The 15,234-nt window shown below is 47.6% G+C and overlaps 1 protein-coding gene across 1 annotated transcript; it reads right to left on the bottom strand.

Annotated features, from left to right (window-relative positions):
- Positions 1-6,203: 6,203 nt before the first annotated feature.
- On the bottom strand, positions 6,204-15,200 carry KCTD2 (potassium channel tetramerization domain containing 2). The gene is made up of 6 exons (XM_005526746.3): positions 14,943-15,200; positions 13,505-13,613; positions 12,840-12,931; positions 12,086-12,181; positions 10,221-10,346; positions 6,204-9,575 (listed from the first exon to the last, which is right to left on the bottom strand). The coding sequence occupies exons 1-6, from the start codon at positions 15,198-15,200 to the stop codon at positions 9,546-9,548; spliced, it is 711 nt and encodes a 236-aa protein (XP_005526803.2). The 3' UTR covers positions 6,204-9,545.
- Positions 15,201-15,234: the final 34 nt, after the last annotated feature.

Genomic DNA, 15,234 nt, shown 5'->3' with positions numbered 1-15,234 from the left:
ACTGCTTTTCGGGGTCACTCGGTGTCTGTTGAGGGTAGGTACTAAGCAACTGTCTTGGTAAATACCTTTATAAGTGACTTTTAAAGCACCTTTTCAGGCTGAGACCATGGCTGGCTTTGCCATCCTCTTCCACGTAACTTATATCCCAGCTGACTTTTCCAAGGTGACCCAGTGAGGTGACAGCAGAGAACCCAGATTTAGCTGATTAAAGCATCAGCCCAAGTGGTGCTGCTTGGCCCAGCACTACAGGGCTGCCTCTGCTGGATGTCACTTGTCAGCAGTTGGTTGCAACCCTCAGGGGACAGGCTGTGCCTGGGGCACAGTGGAGGTGGTTGCAAATCACCTGCTCTCTCCCTGTCCTTACATGCATCTTACAGCTTGGTAAACCAGCCCGATGCTCAGGAGCCTCAGCAGCAGCTTTGGGGCTTAAAAACATGGTTTAGTGGTGGCCTTGGCAGTGCTGTGTTAATGGTTGGACTCAATGATCTTAAAGGTATTTTCCAACCCAAATGGTTCTGTGATTCTTTGTGTCTGGAAACCAAAGTGCAAATGCCTCAGAGCTTGCAAATCACACTTGAGAAAGACCAATTGAATTTGTTACAGAGATCCAGATTAGCAAATCCTCTGGCAGATTGATTCTTGCAGAGGAAGCGCGGGGGGTTTGGTTTTAGATTTTGTTTTTTGTCTAAAGCAGGGGAAATGAAGTGACATTTCAGCTATGGGATTGCAGAATGCTTTGTGGCAGGGAGCTGTTCAGGCAGGTTCAGTTGAAAATTAAACTCTTGCTCTGCTCTATCCCTGGAACATAGACAGACCTAACAGAAACTGAAGTCTCAGGGCATCTGAAAACAGGTTCCTGAGGCTGGGACAGTATCTGAACAACTCTGACAAAACCCCTTCAGAGCAGCTCTGCTAGTACTCAGAGAATGGTGCTGTGCCAAGGATGGATGAAGTGCTGGTTTATCCTGAGTTTCCCAAGCAGTTCTTATAGCATCACTCCCACATCCTCTCCCTGCAAAAGGGATCGGGGTCCTGCCTGCACTAATTGGCCTTAATTAGCCCGACCAGCCTCATCTGTGTCCTTCTCCTAAACCCCCTCCATCCTGTTTGTTCCCTAGCTGCATTTAAGTTCAGATCCCTGCATGGCTTGCTTTTTGCTAGTTTCACTGCTGCTTTCTGCTCTCCTGGGTTGACTTTGGGTCTGCCTGGCTGCTTTGTGCTCATTAATCACTGACAATGTGGGTATAAGACCCAGGTGAGAAATCCCCCTTTTGGGACTAAGTTTAATGGCCGGTAGCCAGTGCTGGGAATAACAAAGCTTAGCCTGGAAATGGGAAGTGGGAGCTGAGGAGGCAGCTGGCACCAGAGCATGCACTGACAGCTCCCACTGGCCTGCAGGAATTCAGCAAGATGTGGCTTGTCCCTGCCTTTTATCCCGGTGGTACATCTGGCTGGTGGATGAGTGCAGATGGTTTGTGTGCATGCTGGTCCTTGCCCTCCTGGCTGCCACCATCCCCCCGGGCCCCAGCTGTCCCAGAGCCCTGCTTTGTGTACAAGGTGTGGTGCCAAGAAGGGCAGCATTCCCCGAGGCGATGGGGATCTGGAGATGAGTCTGAGGAAGATGTTGCATAAACTCAATAAACTGAAGTGGCTCATGCTGTGTGACACCCTGAGCTGCCACACTGCCCCGGCCTGCCCTGAGAGTGGACAGAGAGAGGGAGCAATGGTGCCATGGAGTATCTGAACAGATGGAGGTCCTTGCCAGGATCTGATGGCTGAGGTTACTGAGGATATCTGGAAGCTGCTGGTGCTTTTTCTTCCAGCAATTGCTTGCATTTGGGAAGATGAGGGAGGGGTGTGGGGGTGTGGGTGTTTCTGGGAAAATGAGGGTTTTCAAAAAATGAAGTTACCTTGTCATTAGCTGCAAGGAAAACCCCTGCAGTAGGTGAGGATGTGGCAGAGGAAGGGGGAAGAGGGATGTGATGCAGCTGTAGGTACAGTCTAACCCTGATGCAGGGCATCTCTTTCATAGATTGACATTTTGATCCCAAGCAGTGGCTGAAGGTTCCCTCTAACACGCTCTTAATTATCATTCAAATTGTCTTTTATTAATAAGGGATTCAGTGGGAATAGGACCAAGAGAAGTGGTTCCTTATGGCTGACAGGTGGAGGAGGCTGTGGGGGGATTAAAGGTGATCAGCCAGAAATTTTGGAGAATGTTTTTTAGGAAGCCAGCTGGTTTTTGGGCCCCAGCTATTCAGCTTTGGCTCTGTAGCTCTCAGCAGATACTCTGCTATCCCAGCCAGGCCCTGCTCAGCTCTCCTGTCCAAGGAAGATGTCCTGCTCTGAGGAAGATATAGGTCACAACAGGATAGAAGAGCCAGCAACTTAGTGCTGACACTGAGGCTCTTCCTGCCCATACCCAGAGGGATCATGATGGTCAGTTTTGTGATTTCTGGAAAAGGAAAGGCAGGAACTCTTTATTCCAGTGGGAAGTGCAGGTCTCTGTGTGCCCTAGGGTTATATTGTCAGGGGGATACGGAAACACCAAATGTGGCTGTGAGCCTTTATTTCATAAGGGGGCAAAATCCCCTTTGGTTTGGCAAATGACCCTCTCCTTCTTACTTTTTATGTGTTTCTTTGTATTAAAATTTTAGATAAAGACACGCTGGAACATTAGGTTGAGGATGACCATTTATTAGGTGCTTTCTATCTGTTTAGCGTCTGTTCTGCCTGCTTTCCTAAGGCATCTTGAATTCAGTGCCCAGGTGAAAGGCCTGTCTCCTTGCTTGGTTGCCCAAATGGTTTTTCTCATTTTTAGACACTGTCATTTGAATTCATCAGGGTCACTGGTGCATGTTTTCCTGGCTGTGGTAAAGGACCTGCTGCCCAGATGGCCCTGAGCTCAAGGATATACTTGGTGACACAGAGACCAGTGGAGTTCCAATTCACTGATGAAAATTGAGGACTCTGTGCACTTTAGACTGCTGATGGGCTTGGGTCAGACTCCCATCTGCTAAAGTCTGGGAAACACCTATGAGGGATGGAGGCCTCTAATAGGAAATATTACCAGAAGGTCAAATACCTTTTGAGATATACCTTTGCTCATTTGTTACACCACAACCTGAAGGTATTTACAAGGGCACTGCAACTCTTTCTTTACTGTTGATTGGAGTAACCAACATGTTTCTCCAGCCTGGAAAGCAAGAGGGCATGTGGCATTTATTTACCCATGTGAAAGTTGGGTTAAACCTTCAATAACTGCCTCAAAACCAGATCTAGGTGGAAGGACGTGGCCAAGGTCCTTGTTTCCCAAACAAATTAGTAAGCCGAGTTGAAAATACCTGCAGGCTTTCCTGTCTGCAAACAGATCTGGCTTGATTACTTTGTTCCGGGTGAGGGTGGGCGGGTAAGTGACGAATTGACCTTCGTCTGTGTGTGAGCCTGAGGCAGAGCAGAAAAGCGTGTGGAGGGGTTGTGCAAGATGCACATATGGCTGTGGCAGGACCTCTGCACCGCTGTGGTTTCATCCTCCCACGTGTGCAGAGGGGAAATGCAGCCTCAGTTTCCACTGCGTTTTGCTGGGGCCCCAGGCCAAGCAGTTGGATGCTTGGTGCCTGACACTGCTAAAACCCTTTCCTATCTTTAATGTCAATTATTATTTCCTCTTTGTCCACAGACACGAGCACACAGGCCAGTAAAACAAATTAATTAATTGTGTTCCAAGCAAAACTATCAGGGATAAGGTGAGCTGCTAGCTGGGGTGACTAACGGGAGTGTTGTGGGAAGGTGAGCACCAGCCCCAGGGAGCCTGGTGGGCCCTGGACACAGCCTGGGGGACAAGAGGGGAGCCTGAGCCTCTCTTTCCAGAGGAAGATGTAGAATTGTTCCTTTTATGTGCTTTCCAGTGTAGAAAAGTCTGATGTGGGGTTTTTAAGTCACTCTGCCGTAGATTAGTGCATGCACCTACTGACTTTACTCTGGCTATCAGAAAATCTGTGATGTTTCATCACTCGTCTTTCCCCCAAGCACCTGGCAAAGCCACCTGGAGGATTTTTTCCCCTTAGTTGTCTCTGGAAGTAGGAGGGACCAACATGGGCAGGTACAAAATCCCTTGGGTGTTTTTGTGGTGCCATTCACCTCCTGCCTTGATGAGCACCTCCTCCCTCAGTCACAGGAGCTGCTTGTCCCTGGGGATGTGCCTTCACTGGCTATCCCACTTCTTCTTGGGGCAATAGCGTTTGGAGGCAGCCTGGGGTGCTCTGATCAACCCAGACAAGAGTCAGGGCCATTACCTTCTGCTGAGGCCAGTTCTGCTGCAAACCATCCTCCCTTTCCCTTCTGCTGCTGCAGCAGCTCTAGAGCAGCCTGGCTTTGACAACAGAGAGAGAGCTGAGCTTTGGGCTCCTGGCAGCAGCAGGACCAGCACGTTAGGAACTAATGTACAGGGTTGATTTTTATTTTGGTAAGTTAAACAAATTCTGCCAGTCCCACATCAACCTCTCATCACTTGATAATTCTGAGGCGTTACCTGTTTCCTGCAGCAAGTAAAGAAATTAATTTTTAAAGGAGTCAATGGGTTTCACAGCACTGGATGGGAAAGTGAGGGATGGTGCTGGCAGCTCCAGCTTGTGGTTTCTGTAGGAACCACTGAGTAATGCTTATGTCTCCTGCATGGTGACATGGCATTGTGTTAGAGGAGCCACCTGCCTGGCAGAGCAGGAGGTGGTTAAAGGTCCTGCACAAAGGCTTTTCCAGATTATGCAACCATATAGGACAGCCCGAAGGTGGAGCAGCAGTGAGGTTACGGCATTATGCAAATCTGGCTGTAACATGAATTTCTGCTGACAAGCCCTCCCTGGTGAACAAACAGGTGTGTGTTGTCAGCAGTGCCAGCCCTGCAGTTGCTATCTCTGCCCAAGACTCTCCTAGCACTTGAAGTGTGGCTCTGCTTTGGGCAAATTCACTGGCAGTGCAGACCTGCAGTCAGGACTGGGATAGAGAAATGGGTCAAGAGGTTTGAAAATACTGTCCTAAGTCAACTCATGCTGTGTGGTGACTTGGCTCCATGGTTTCTGGTGAGCTCCCTGCATGGGGAGAGTCTCATCCTCTTCCACTGTGCTGGTGTTAAACCCTGGTTTGGGGATGTGTCAGCCCATCCCTGCTCTGTGGCTTTGAGGTCCTGTGGCAGTGAGGATGGAGAGGGGCAGCCTTCAGAGTACACAGGAGGCAACAGCCACTAGCAATCAAGAGTAGGATTAACTCAATCCAAGACTTTCCATTCTTCACTTGTGTCCTTGCTCTTTCTTTTCACTCTATTTGGCCTGAATTGCCGATGTCATCCAACTTCTGGCAGCACCAAAGCTGAAAGTCAGACCCTTATTCCATGTGGTCTAGTGTTGAGCAGTGGCTTATCAAATGACAGCTGACCAAAAAAAAAATCCTCTTCCTGTTTTAGCTACTCACATTTAGTGGTTGTATTAATGTTCTACTCTCCTGTGGTTATCAGTGGAAATGGTTAGGATAAATGTGGAATTTGAGATTATTTTAGAGATGAAGCATCAGAAACAAGCTTCAGTTTTACCTTTTATGGATGCTAAATATGAGCAAAAGCAGGGAGCACAGTTCCTGTGGAAAAGCAGGCCACATAACTCTCTGAGTCTCGCTTGAGAAAGTGGCCTGGGAAATCATAAGGAGGAATTAAAACAATCCTCAGAGATAGAAGACAGCCTTGCAGGTGCTGTTTGTCAGTTTCTTGTTTTCTTGCAAGAGAAGGTCAAGGGGTGGTGTACACCACTGACTAGTGATGGTGATGTGTTAGTTCACTGACCAGTAAGAGTTTTACCTTTCTGTACTTTCGTGTATCGGTCTATAAAAGAAGATCTGAGGTAATAAACCTCGGTCTCCTGATCAACTCACAGGAGAGACTGTGTCGTGCGTCTTGCCCTTCCCAATAAAGCGACAACCTTTATCCCTTTATCCCAGTTTTACCTTTATCCCAGAATCTCATTAGATTCTCCTTTTGGCAAATGATTGTTAGAAGTGAATTGAAGCCAGAAACAAGTGCCCAATCTGCACACTTCTTCCCCCATAATGCAGTACCTGTGTGGTGCAGGCAAAGCAGCAGGCTGCAGACTGCCCTTCAAACTTTTAAAACTAATTTCAGATTCTTTATTGGAAAAAAAAAATCACAGCATCTCAACTGTTATTCAAACACATTTAATAAACAAAGAGAAACAGTAGCAAAGGGCACTGACACATGACAAACTGTACAAAACCTCTGGGTAGGAGCCCACGGCCTGGCTGCTCCGGCCCCTGCCCCGCAGCCAACCAGGCTCCCTTCGCCTCAGCCCTCTCAGTCACCCCTGAGAAAAATCAGTTTTTAAAAATGTGCAGAAACAAAGACACTTCAAGAGGTTATTTCCAGTCTTGCCATAATGGAACAATTTAGGCCACTGCAAAAGTTTTTAAAAAAACCAAAGTGTCATACGCTCCATTCCCAGGATTAATGCTTTAAAGTGAACCCCTTCCCAAGAGGCATAAGCACTCTTGGACAGCCAGTAGATCTACCCCTGCTCTCCTACTCTACTCACAACTTACTACACTTTTTTAGAGTGAACGGGACAAATTTCATCCTAATTCAGCACTGATTTTGATATAGTTGTGACTGAGTGAAAGGCAATGGAAGGAAAAGCCTGTTTGAGCATAGAAGGGATGCAACTGGTGCATAATGCTGAGACTAGCCCTGTCTCAGGGTAAAGGTGACCTAGCACAGTCAGGGAAGGAGAAATCCTTCACTGGGAATGTACCTGCTCTGGATGGATTTCATGCCTGGTCCTAAATACCACACAAAAACTTGAGCATCCAGTACCAACGATTTGTTTTCTACCATAAACTTGTTCTGCTTAACTTCAAAGGACCCTGCAATGGAACCCAAAGGTCCATGGTCCCCTGGCACGTCCTCACTGCCAAAAGCATTGCAAAAGGGAAAACCAAGATGCAACTCTGATCATTCTTGTGCTCATCAGTTAGGCAGCTGTGCCATTCACCTGCTAATGGTCACTTTTAGGCTCTCTGTGGTTCAGAGGGGAGAGCAATGGCATCACTGCATCAGGCAACCCTCCAGGGGGCTTCACCATGTGCGGCGTTTTTGGTGATGCAAAAAAAAGCCAGGGAAGTGTTTGTTATTCTTATCTACTTGAGCTGTATTGGACAGAAAGTCTCTCTCCAGCCAGGATTGCTTTGAGCTCCATGGTTTAACAAGGTGCTCAGCTGGCATCAGTGTGACAAACACAGCCTGATCAGTTCATGTTGCCTTTAGTTCGATATTTCTCGACCAGTTCCCAAAAACTCCCTCCTCTGAGGAAGTGGAATAAGACAAATCAGAGTATTAAAGGGCTTTTCAGGCTGCTAACTTGCATACGTGTGTTCCTTGATTTCTTAGCTGTGAGCACAGACAGTGGCTGAGGCTTCAGGATACGGACAGAGGAGGGAGATCTGTACACATCACAGTGTTGTTCAGGCCCAGCCAAGGTGGGTAGTCTGATCACACCAACACCAGCTCACCACGTTATAAACAGGGCAGATGGAGGGAAGCAGAGCTGGGATTTTCAGTGTGATGGAAAGCCAGCTGTGATTCAACAGCCTGTCACTACACAACGTGAATTCAAAGACATTTGGCACAGTCTGTTGTTACCAGGACTAATCTAGCACAGACAGTTAACCAGTCTGTCTTGAGAATGAGGCAAAGGCTCCACTGGAGAAGGTACACTGGCAAAGCAGGGTGGAGGACAGGCAAGAAGATGTGCAGAAGGACTGGAGAGAGGCATAGCACAGCGGTGCCACTCAGTGTCTTTACTGCACATCTTGGTCACTGAACTGGTTGTTGGACTGTGGTAGGACCCTCTCAGCAACAAGTGGTTAAGATAGAAAACCTGCCTAATTCTGTGTAAAAACTTTCAGGAGAACATGGGTAGCTGAAGCCCTCCAGAAAGGAGCCCAACCCCTCAGTCCAGGTGAGGAATTTTCTGGTAGCTTATTGAGAAACACCTGCTCTGAGCTTGTCAATGTCTGAATTCCAGCATCTCTGAAGCTTTGCTGTAATGTCAGTTTGGGACTTGACTGAAAATGACCCAAGTGCCTGGACACTCAGGCTACAAAGAACAAAGCCAGGATGAAAGGGGAGAAACATGCAGCAAATTCCTATGAAATTCCGTTTACCAGACTAGGAGGAACATGCCCTTGTTTAGGGGTGGCACAGAATAACAGAGGGGAACCAGTGACTGCATTTTGGCTAAGATAGAATTCAAGAGAGGCACAAACGAACATTTTGCACATCCATCCAAGGCATTCCAAAAAAAAAAAAAAAAAAAAAGGAAAGAAAAGTCACAAAAGTTGACACATCACTTTGGACAAGAAACATTACAATAGTTTGGCAACTTTTCACCAAACCCCCCCACCCCAACTCTGTGATGTCCCTCTGTAATTCGAGGTGATCTCTTAAAGGTGGGGACATGAGGGGGCTGCAGGTGTATCACTGCATGTTAATAGGGGATCTCCTCTGCAAAGGATCTTGTGGGGTCAGACAAACCTACCTGCTTGGTACAGTATGAAAGAAATTCTGCCTGAAGCCCTCCCTGTGAGAGGGAAGGAGACAGAGCCCACACTGCTGGAGACAAACAAGGCAAAGCTGAACTTGGCAGCGGCAAGTCCCTAAACCTTGTGACTTTGTAGCAGGCTAAGATATGGCCATGGCAGGGTACTGGAGGGGAAGATGTCACCACTTTTCCACTGTGGAGAAGTGTAAAGGACAGAACGATCACTCTATCACTATTTTGGGTGAACACAGACCTCTTTGTTTATGCATGCAAAGTAATGGGCTTTGGAAAATACCAGGAGCCCACAAGTAATAGTATTACCAGTGAGACCTGTGTCAGATGGACACACAACTCTCCTCCCCTCATATCTAAACTCAGCTCTTAGGAATTGAACAAGGAACAAATACAAAGCAAGGATGGAAAAGTTTGTGTGGGTTTTCAGAAGTGGTTGTTTTGTTCCTCCTTTTAAAGCCCTATTCTTCAGATTTGGGGGAGAAAGGGGGAGCACTGCAAGGTCCCTGTACATTTCTGGTGGCAGACCTGGGTGCAAGAAATGGCACAGCTCAAATATGGACCTTCCCACCCACAGCAGCCTGTGGAAGGTGAGATTGATTACAAGGGCCTGAGGACCTGAACAACCTTCACAAAGGCTCCAACAGGGAATCTGGCCCAGCCATTGTCAGAAAAATTCAATACAGTGCTGGCCAAGAAAATAAAACAAATACTTGTGGAAAGGACTATCCAGCTGGAAGAGTCTTCTCCTTCCTCGGTTTCCAGGGTAAGAGAAAAGGCTTTGGTTATGACCAGAATTATTTGCCATTGGCAGGACAGGCTTGGCTTTGCATTAGCTTGGTTATTGTACAAGGGCTGGGTTGCTCTGCGGAGAGATGCTCTGCCCAGCTGGACTGCCCTGTGACATCCGGGAGTTTAATGGAGTGGACACTTGAATTACATCCGGGATCCTCGCTCCTGAAGAATCTGGAACAGGAGAGACCTTCTGTGAAAACCTCTGACAAGTTTAAATGCAAAAGTTCCTGTTCAGAGTCCTTGTTTTTTGCAGAGAAAGGAAACACAGACTAATGTGAGAGCAGCTTGCAGGCTTTTGTGCCACCACAACAACTGATAGGCTGGTTAAGGGTGAGCAAGCCCCTTCTCCAGAATCCTGCTCAGCTGCTTGCCAGGTGGTAAAGATGTTGCCTTTTGTTTCTATTCTGGGGAAAAAGTGGATTCATAGAATGGCTTGGTTTAGAAAGGACCTTAAAGCTTATCTTGTTTGACCTGTCTGCCATGGGCAAGGACACCTTCCACAAGACCAGGCTGCTCAGAGCCCAAACATCTTGTTTCTCCCTGCAACATCCTTCAACCATAAAACCTGACTACAAAGCTCCATGCTATGCTGTTCTCCCTCGTCAAGTTACTCTTTCCTTCAGTATTCTGGTCTTAATTTGAAGTGCACAAAGAGCCTTAGATCTTGTCCTACAGTAAATCATGAAACCTTCCAAGAGGGGATGATATAGAAGGTAGTGGGAAAGCTGATCCACAGAACTACTGCTGCAGCTTGGTGTAGGAAAGGTTCTTCTTTTTAGGGGAATTCAAATTGATACATCTGAGCAGGCACCTTACCTTGGCCTTCTCGCTTGGCTCCTTGACAATACCATTGGTTGAATTGTTGAGCTCCCTGGACACAACACAGAGGAATTCTGCCTGGTCTTCGTTTCCATAGTTATAGGAAGATCCAATGCTGATCAGCTGTGCAACAGGAGACAGCCAAGGTAACTATCAGTAAGTTTTGATTTTATTCCTACAGTTACTGTGAGATAGACCTATGTCAGGAGATCTGTTCTGGATGAAGTGTCTCCTGCAGCATCCTGTGTGTGTGTAAGGCAGGGACACATCTGAGCTCCACAGCTCTCTAGTGGCACCTGGAGCCCCAGGAAGGAATTCCAGCTTGAAATTAATACTGAATACAGCAGAACAATGCCCAGTTTCTGAGGGAGGAAAAAGGGAAAACAGATTGTACAATATATAATATTCAGTTCACTCAGACGTGGGCAGACATTGCCAATTGCCTGGTCCTTGCTGAACTCAGCTCTCAACCTGCCTTGTGACTGATGTGGAAATGGGAATTCTTTACCCCAGGCAGATGTTAGATTAACTGGGAACATGTGGCAAACAGACACTGTCCTTTATGTGGATGCTGCCAAGATGGAGTCTGGTATCCCCGTAAATGGGATTATATTATATTATATTACTGTTGTGTTGAGGGGGGTCTGGACTCAATCCAAGAAATCCCATCTGTCTCATTCATCATTATTACATTAAAAGGACATCCTGGAGTGCAGAGCTAATTTGTCATTTACAACTCAGTTCTGCTTTCCAGAAAATAAATCCAAGTCATCTGAAGAAAGCATTGTGACTCTTAGCAACTGTGTGTATCCAGGAAACTTTAACGTGCAGCTTGCACCTTAACTTCCAAGTCTTAATAGATTTTAGAAAAGAGCCAGCCCCATATTCATAGATTACAGATTTGAAAAGTAAGATTAGGAAAGATCTAAGGGTGCAGGTTCCCATGAAAGTCACTGCCTGTCGCCTCAAGGTTTTGGGGGTGTACATATGGATGTGTGAAAGGCAGATTCTGTAAAATGTTGGGCAGCAAAACCTGGATGTTGGAGAACTGCATTTCCATGGAACAGTGAGTGATTCTTGGTCACAAGATTTCACTGTCTCCTCACAGGTGCAGGTTTTTGGCTGCCTCTCCACTCTGAGATAGTTTTCAGGCATTACAGAACATATCCATAGGAACAACTGATGGGAAGTGCTGTTCCTAATCCTCTGCCTCACTTCATCTCAGCACATTTCCCACAGCATCCACTTGTACTGAAACTGGACTAAGCGGGAAGACATTGCTGTAATCCACAGAGCCTCTTCTGTGGTTTCTTAATATAACATACCACACAGGCCAGCTGGCTCCAGTTCTCCCTCCTCAGAAATAAGACAACTGTGTTTGATTCCAGAAACCAAACCTGGAACTAATGCCATATGCAACTGCAGTGACACCCAGTCCTGGAACTAGCTGCATTGCACAGATATCTGCAGGAAGTTCTCATGTCACTCAGTGCCACTTTAGCAAATGCAGCAGTCGTGGCTTTGAGGTTCCAAGAAAGTTGTGCAGTGTTTTTTCATGGCTCTGGTAATTTTCCTGGATAGAACTGTTATACTGTGGCCTGGTGTATGTGATGAAATGCAGAGAATGGAAGAACTGCTCTGGGATTTGACAAGGAGACAAGTCCTGAGAGAAAATGAAATCTCTCTGGCAGCTTGAGTGACTTCTGCTCTCTCCTGTCAGTAACCAGACACAAGTGGATTGATGCTCAGGTAAGACTGCTTATTCAGAAGAGCAGACCAGTGTGAAGAGCAACTCAACAGGCAACTCTGCTTATTCCATATCCAGTTTGCAAAGGAATTCTACCATTCTTTGGTAACGGTACCTGTTCAAATTTCCAACCGTCAGACATGGTGGACACCATCTGTGTGAGCTCTTCCTCTTGGCACTGCAGCACTCTGTACACGTGTTTCACAGGTCCCTGGAACACAGAGAACAATTGTTGTAGTTTAGTAATTGCTTTATTATTATCCCTCTAGAAAGTTAATAAGGTGCTCCTGCTCTTGTCTAAGGAAGTCAGAGCCCCACAGGTTTTCTAAGGGCTTTTTTATCCCACTGATTTCAAGACAACCATATGCCTGGCACTCTTCTCTTGAAAGCTTTCTAGGTGTCTGAGCTACAGTGAAAGCAAAACTTCTTTAGCTTTCAAAACCATTTGCTGCTTTTTGAAAATGTTTCTGAAACTGAATCTACTAGGTGTGCTGATACCAGCTGAGCATCAACGGGAAAAATGTCACAGAGAGACAAAGGGAAGAAATAGTTTAGAGAAGGAAGAGTTTGAGCTGTTCTTTACCAAAGCAGTATGTTTTGCTTTACAACCACCTGTTCCTGGTGGTTGTTCTGCTCTCGGCCCCTCTCCTGTAAGTGTCCCTTGCCTTTCCCTACAGTACTGAGATGACTCAGTGGTCTGTGCTTTATAAAGCCACACTGGAGACTCTTTCCTAACCATGCCCTGCATTCACCTAACAGCATTTATTCCCCTGTTACTTCTGAATCAAATAAATGCTCCTGCAAGGGCCTGCAGCCATGCTTGTCCTCCTGTGCCACAGAAGTGACTCGGTAACCCAGAGGTGCATTACTTGAGAGGTTCTGTTCTCGTTGTCGCGGATCCGCTCCTTCACCAGCCGCACGAGGGATGCGATGTTGTAAAACTCAGCCTCTTCCAGCACCCCTGAACAGGAACCCAAAGCACAAATTCTGTTACTTTGCACAGGGTAGAATGAAGATGATTCTGTCATAAGGATGCAACACCTGCTCCTGACTCTAAATCTAGCCCAAATGTCAGAATCCCAAATGTGCCACCCACCTCCTGCTCCCAGGCTATGAGAAAATGCCTGACTAGCTGTCACCTACTTTTGTGACTTAAGAGGATCCTTAAGAAAGATTATCCCCATTTCCTTGGGATTATCAGAAATCTCATGGTACAATGTCTATTTCTTCACCCAACCCCATCAAGGGAAGGCCCTCAGAGCTGCCTGTTTGGGGAGAACCATGGTCTGTGAGGGGCAGATGGCCTGTAGCAGACCTTGGGCTCAGCAGAACAGTGACAGGGTGTGCTGTGAGCTGCAGCCTCTGCTTTTGGGAAGACACAGAATTTGATGACTTAATCCCTGCTAATGAGCAATTAACATTACTAACAGCACTCATGGGAAACTTGCTCACACCTTCACACCAGTCTTTGGTGAAGGCTCCTGGATGTGCTATCAAACAGCACTTCCAGCCTTTCCTGGTGTTTTTCTCCTACCTTCCTCTGCAAGCTCCTTGTTTATGATGAGCTTCCCGTGCCGGAGGTAGTTCAGTATCGGACCGAAGTATGTGGGGTCTCTGTCAATGAGATAGGCCCCCGTCTCATCCTGAGAACAAAACAGGGATGGCTCAGTGGTACCAGGAAAAACTAATTTCAATCTAAAACAAGAAATTGAACAGCTTCTCTTTGGGAACCTGGATTCATTTTCCTGTGGGAGGTGTACAAATGATGCTATATTTAAACCGTTTTTCAGTATCTGATTTACAAATGTTGCAGCCCAGTAACGCTGGCAGTTGCCTTACATGAAGCACCTGTACACACATTTTATGTACCTGGAGAAAAAAGCTGGGCTTGGAAGGGTTTTTCACTGCAGTAAGAACCAGAACCTAGAAGTTGTGTTCCAGCTAAGCTTGTTCTCCAGACTAGTTTAGCTAGGAGTCTCTGGAGGAAAATGAGATCTCCAGCTGTAGCTAAGGGCACCTGACAGCCAAAACAGTTCATTTTTTTTTTCCCTTTCCACTACTGCAAACACACATTGCAATGCTCCAGCCATGGGTCCAGCAATACAACAACTCTTGGCATTAAATAACCAACAATTGACAGCCAAAAGTATCTCTTGAGCAGCTTTGAAGCACTGACAAGCCCTCTGCAGAACGCTCACATCCCTCTCTTAAATGACTTTAAAGCATTGTTTCTCCTGCTAATCTACTCTAAAGCAGTAAGAAACTGTGCAAACCCACTCTGAAATATCTCCTCTCCTCACTGATGCTGCTGACTGATATTTCGATCACAAACATGATTTATCTTGTGATTAAACTCTGGCTGACCCACTCACAATGTATTTACAACACCTTGTACAGCTGATCCTATGGAAAATCTGCACTTGCAAGAATAATTGTTTGCAAAATCCTTACACTAAACAGCAGTGATTTCAGAACTGTCCAGCCATGCAAAGAATGTGCACCATGACTTTTTATGAGAGTGCAGTATGTCAAAAAACAAAAACAACAACAAACATGTTCAGGGTGAGGAATTGTAACATTCCTGTTTCTAGGACTTTCCTTCCCCGCTGTAACTGCTGTGGGCAGGTGGGTTGCTCCCTGAGCAGAGTCCATGTGAGGCCTGTGGCATGTGGGTGTCACAGGTGTCACAGGCACGAGGGCAAAGCCAAGTCCCGTTCCTGGGGATGCCATCACCTCCCCGGCCGTGGGACACGAAGGAAAGCCGATGATGTGTCAGAGTGACGTGCCCCAGATCCGCGGGAGAACAGCCCAGCCGGGGCAAGGGGCCGCACAGGAGGCTCGGGGACAGCGCTAGCCGGGGGTGTCCCCCCGCCCGTGGGACGAGTCTGGGCACCTTGGTGACACCGTAGGGGCTCAGGGAGGGGCTGGCAGGGTGTGGGGGGGGGGGGGTCCCGGCCCCGCCGCGGCCTCACCTTGTCGGAGCCGAGCTCGGGCCCGTCCTGGCAGCAAAGACGGCACAGGAAGGACTTGGGCTCCCGGCACAGCGTCTGCCGGGTGCTCACGAAATATGTGCCTCCCACGTTCAGCCGCACCCACTTGGAGGCGGCGGCGGGCGGGGACACCGGCCCGGCGGAGCCCGCCCCCGCCCCGGCCGCGCGGGGGCTGGGCGGCCCCGGTGCCCCCCCGGGGCCCGGGCTGGGCGTGCGCCCCCCCGGCGGCCCCTCGGCCATGGCGGAGCCTCAGCGCCCGCCCGCCGCCATGGCC

The sequence above is a fragment of the Pseudopodoces humilis genome, chromosome 21 (assembly GCF_049639895.1).
Source record: "Pseudopodoces humilis isolate 2021_Gansu_Grassland_sample_001 chromosome 21, ASM4963989v1, whole genome shotgun sequence".
Taxonomy (NCBI): Eukaryota; Metazoa; Chordata; class Aves; order Passeriformes; family Paridae; genus Pseudopodoces; species Pseudopodoces humilis.
This window is presented reverse-complemented; position numbering and strand designations above follow the sequence as displayed.

Bases quoted from the DNA above. Each gene is read 5' to 3' on its own strand.
- KCTD2 (XM_005526746.3), bottom strand. From the start codon at position 15,200: ATGGCCGAGGGGCCGCCGGGGGGGCGCACGCCCAGCCCGGGCCCCGGG. The intron at 12,932-13,504 runs GTAGGAGAAAAA...GTTCCTGTTCAG, and splicing joins CAAGGAGCTTGCAGAGGAAG to GGGTGCTGGAAGAGGCTGAG. The intron at 10,347-12,085 runs GTACCGTTACCA...CCTGTTGCACAG, and splicing joins ACGGTTGGAAATTTGAACAG to CTGATCAGCATTGGATCTTC.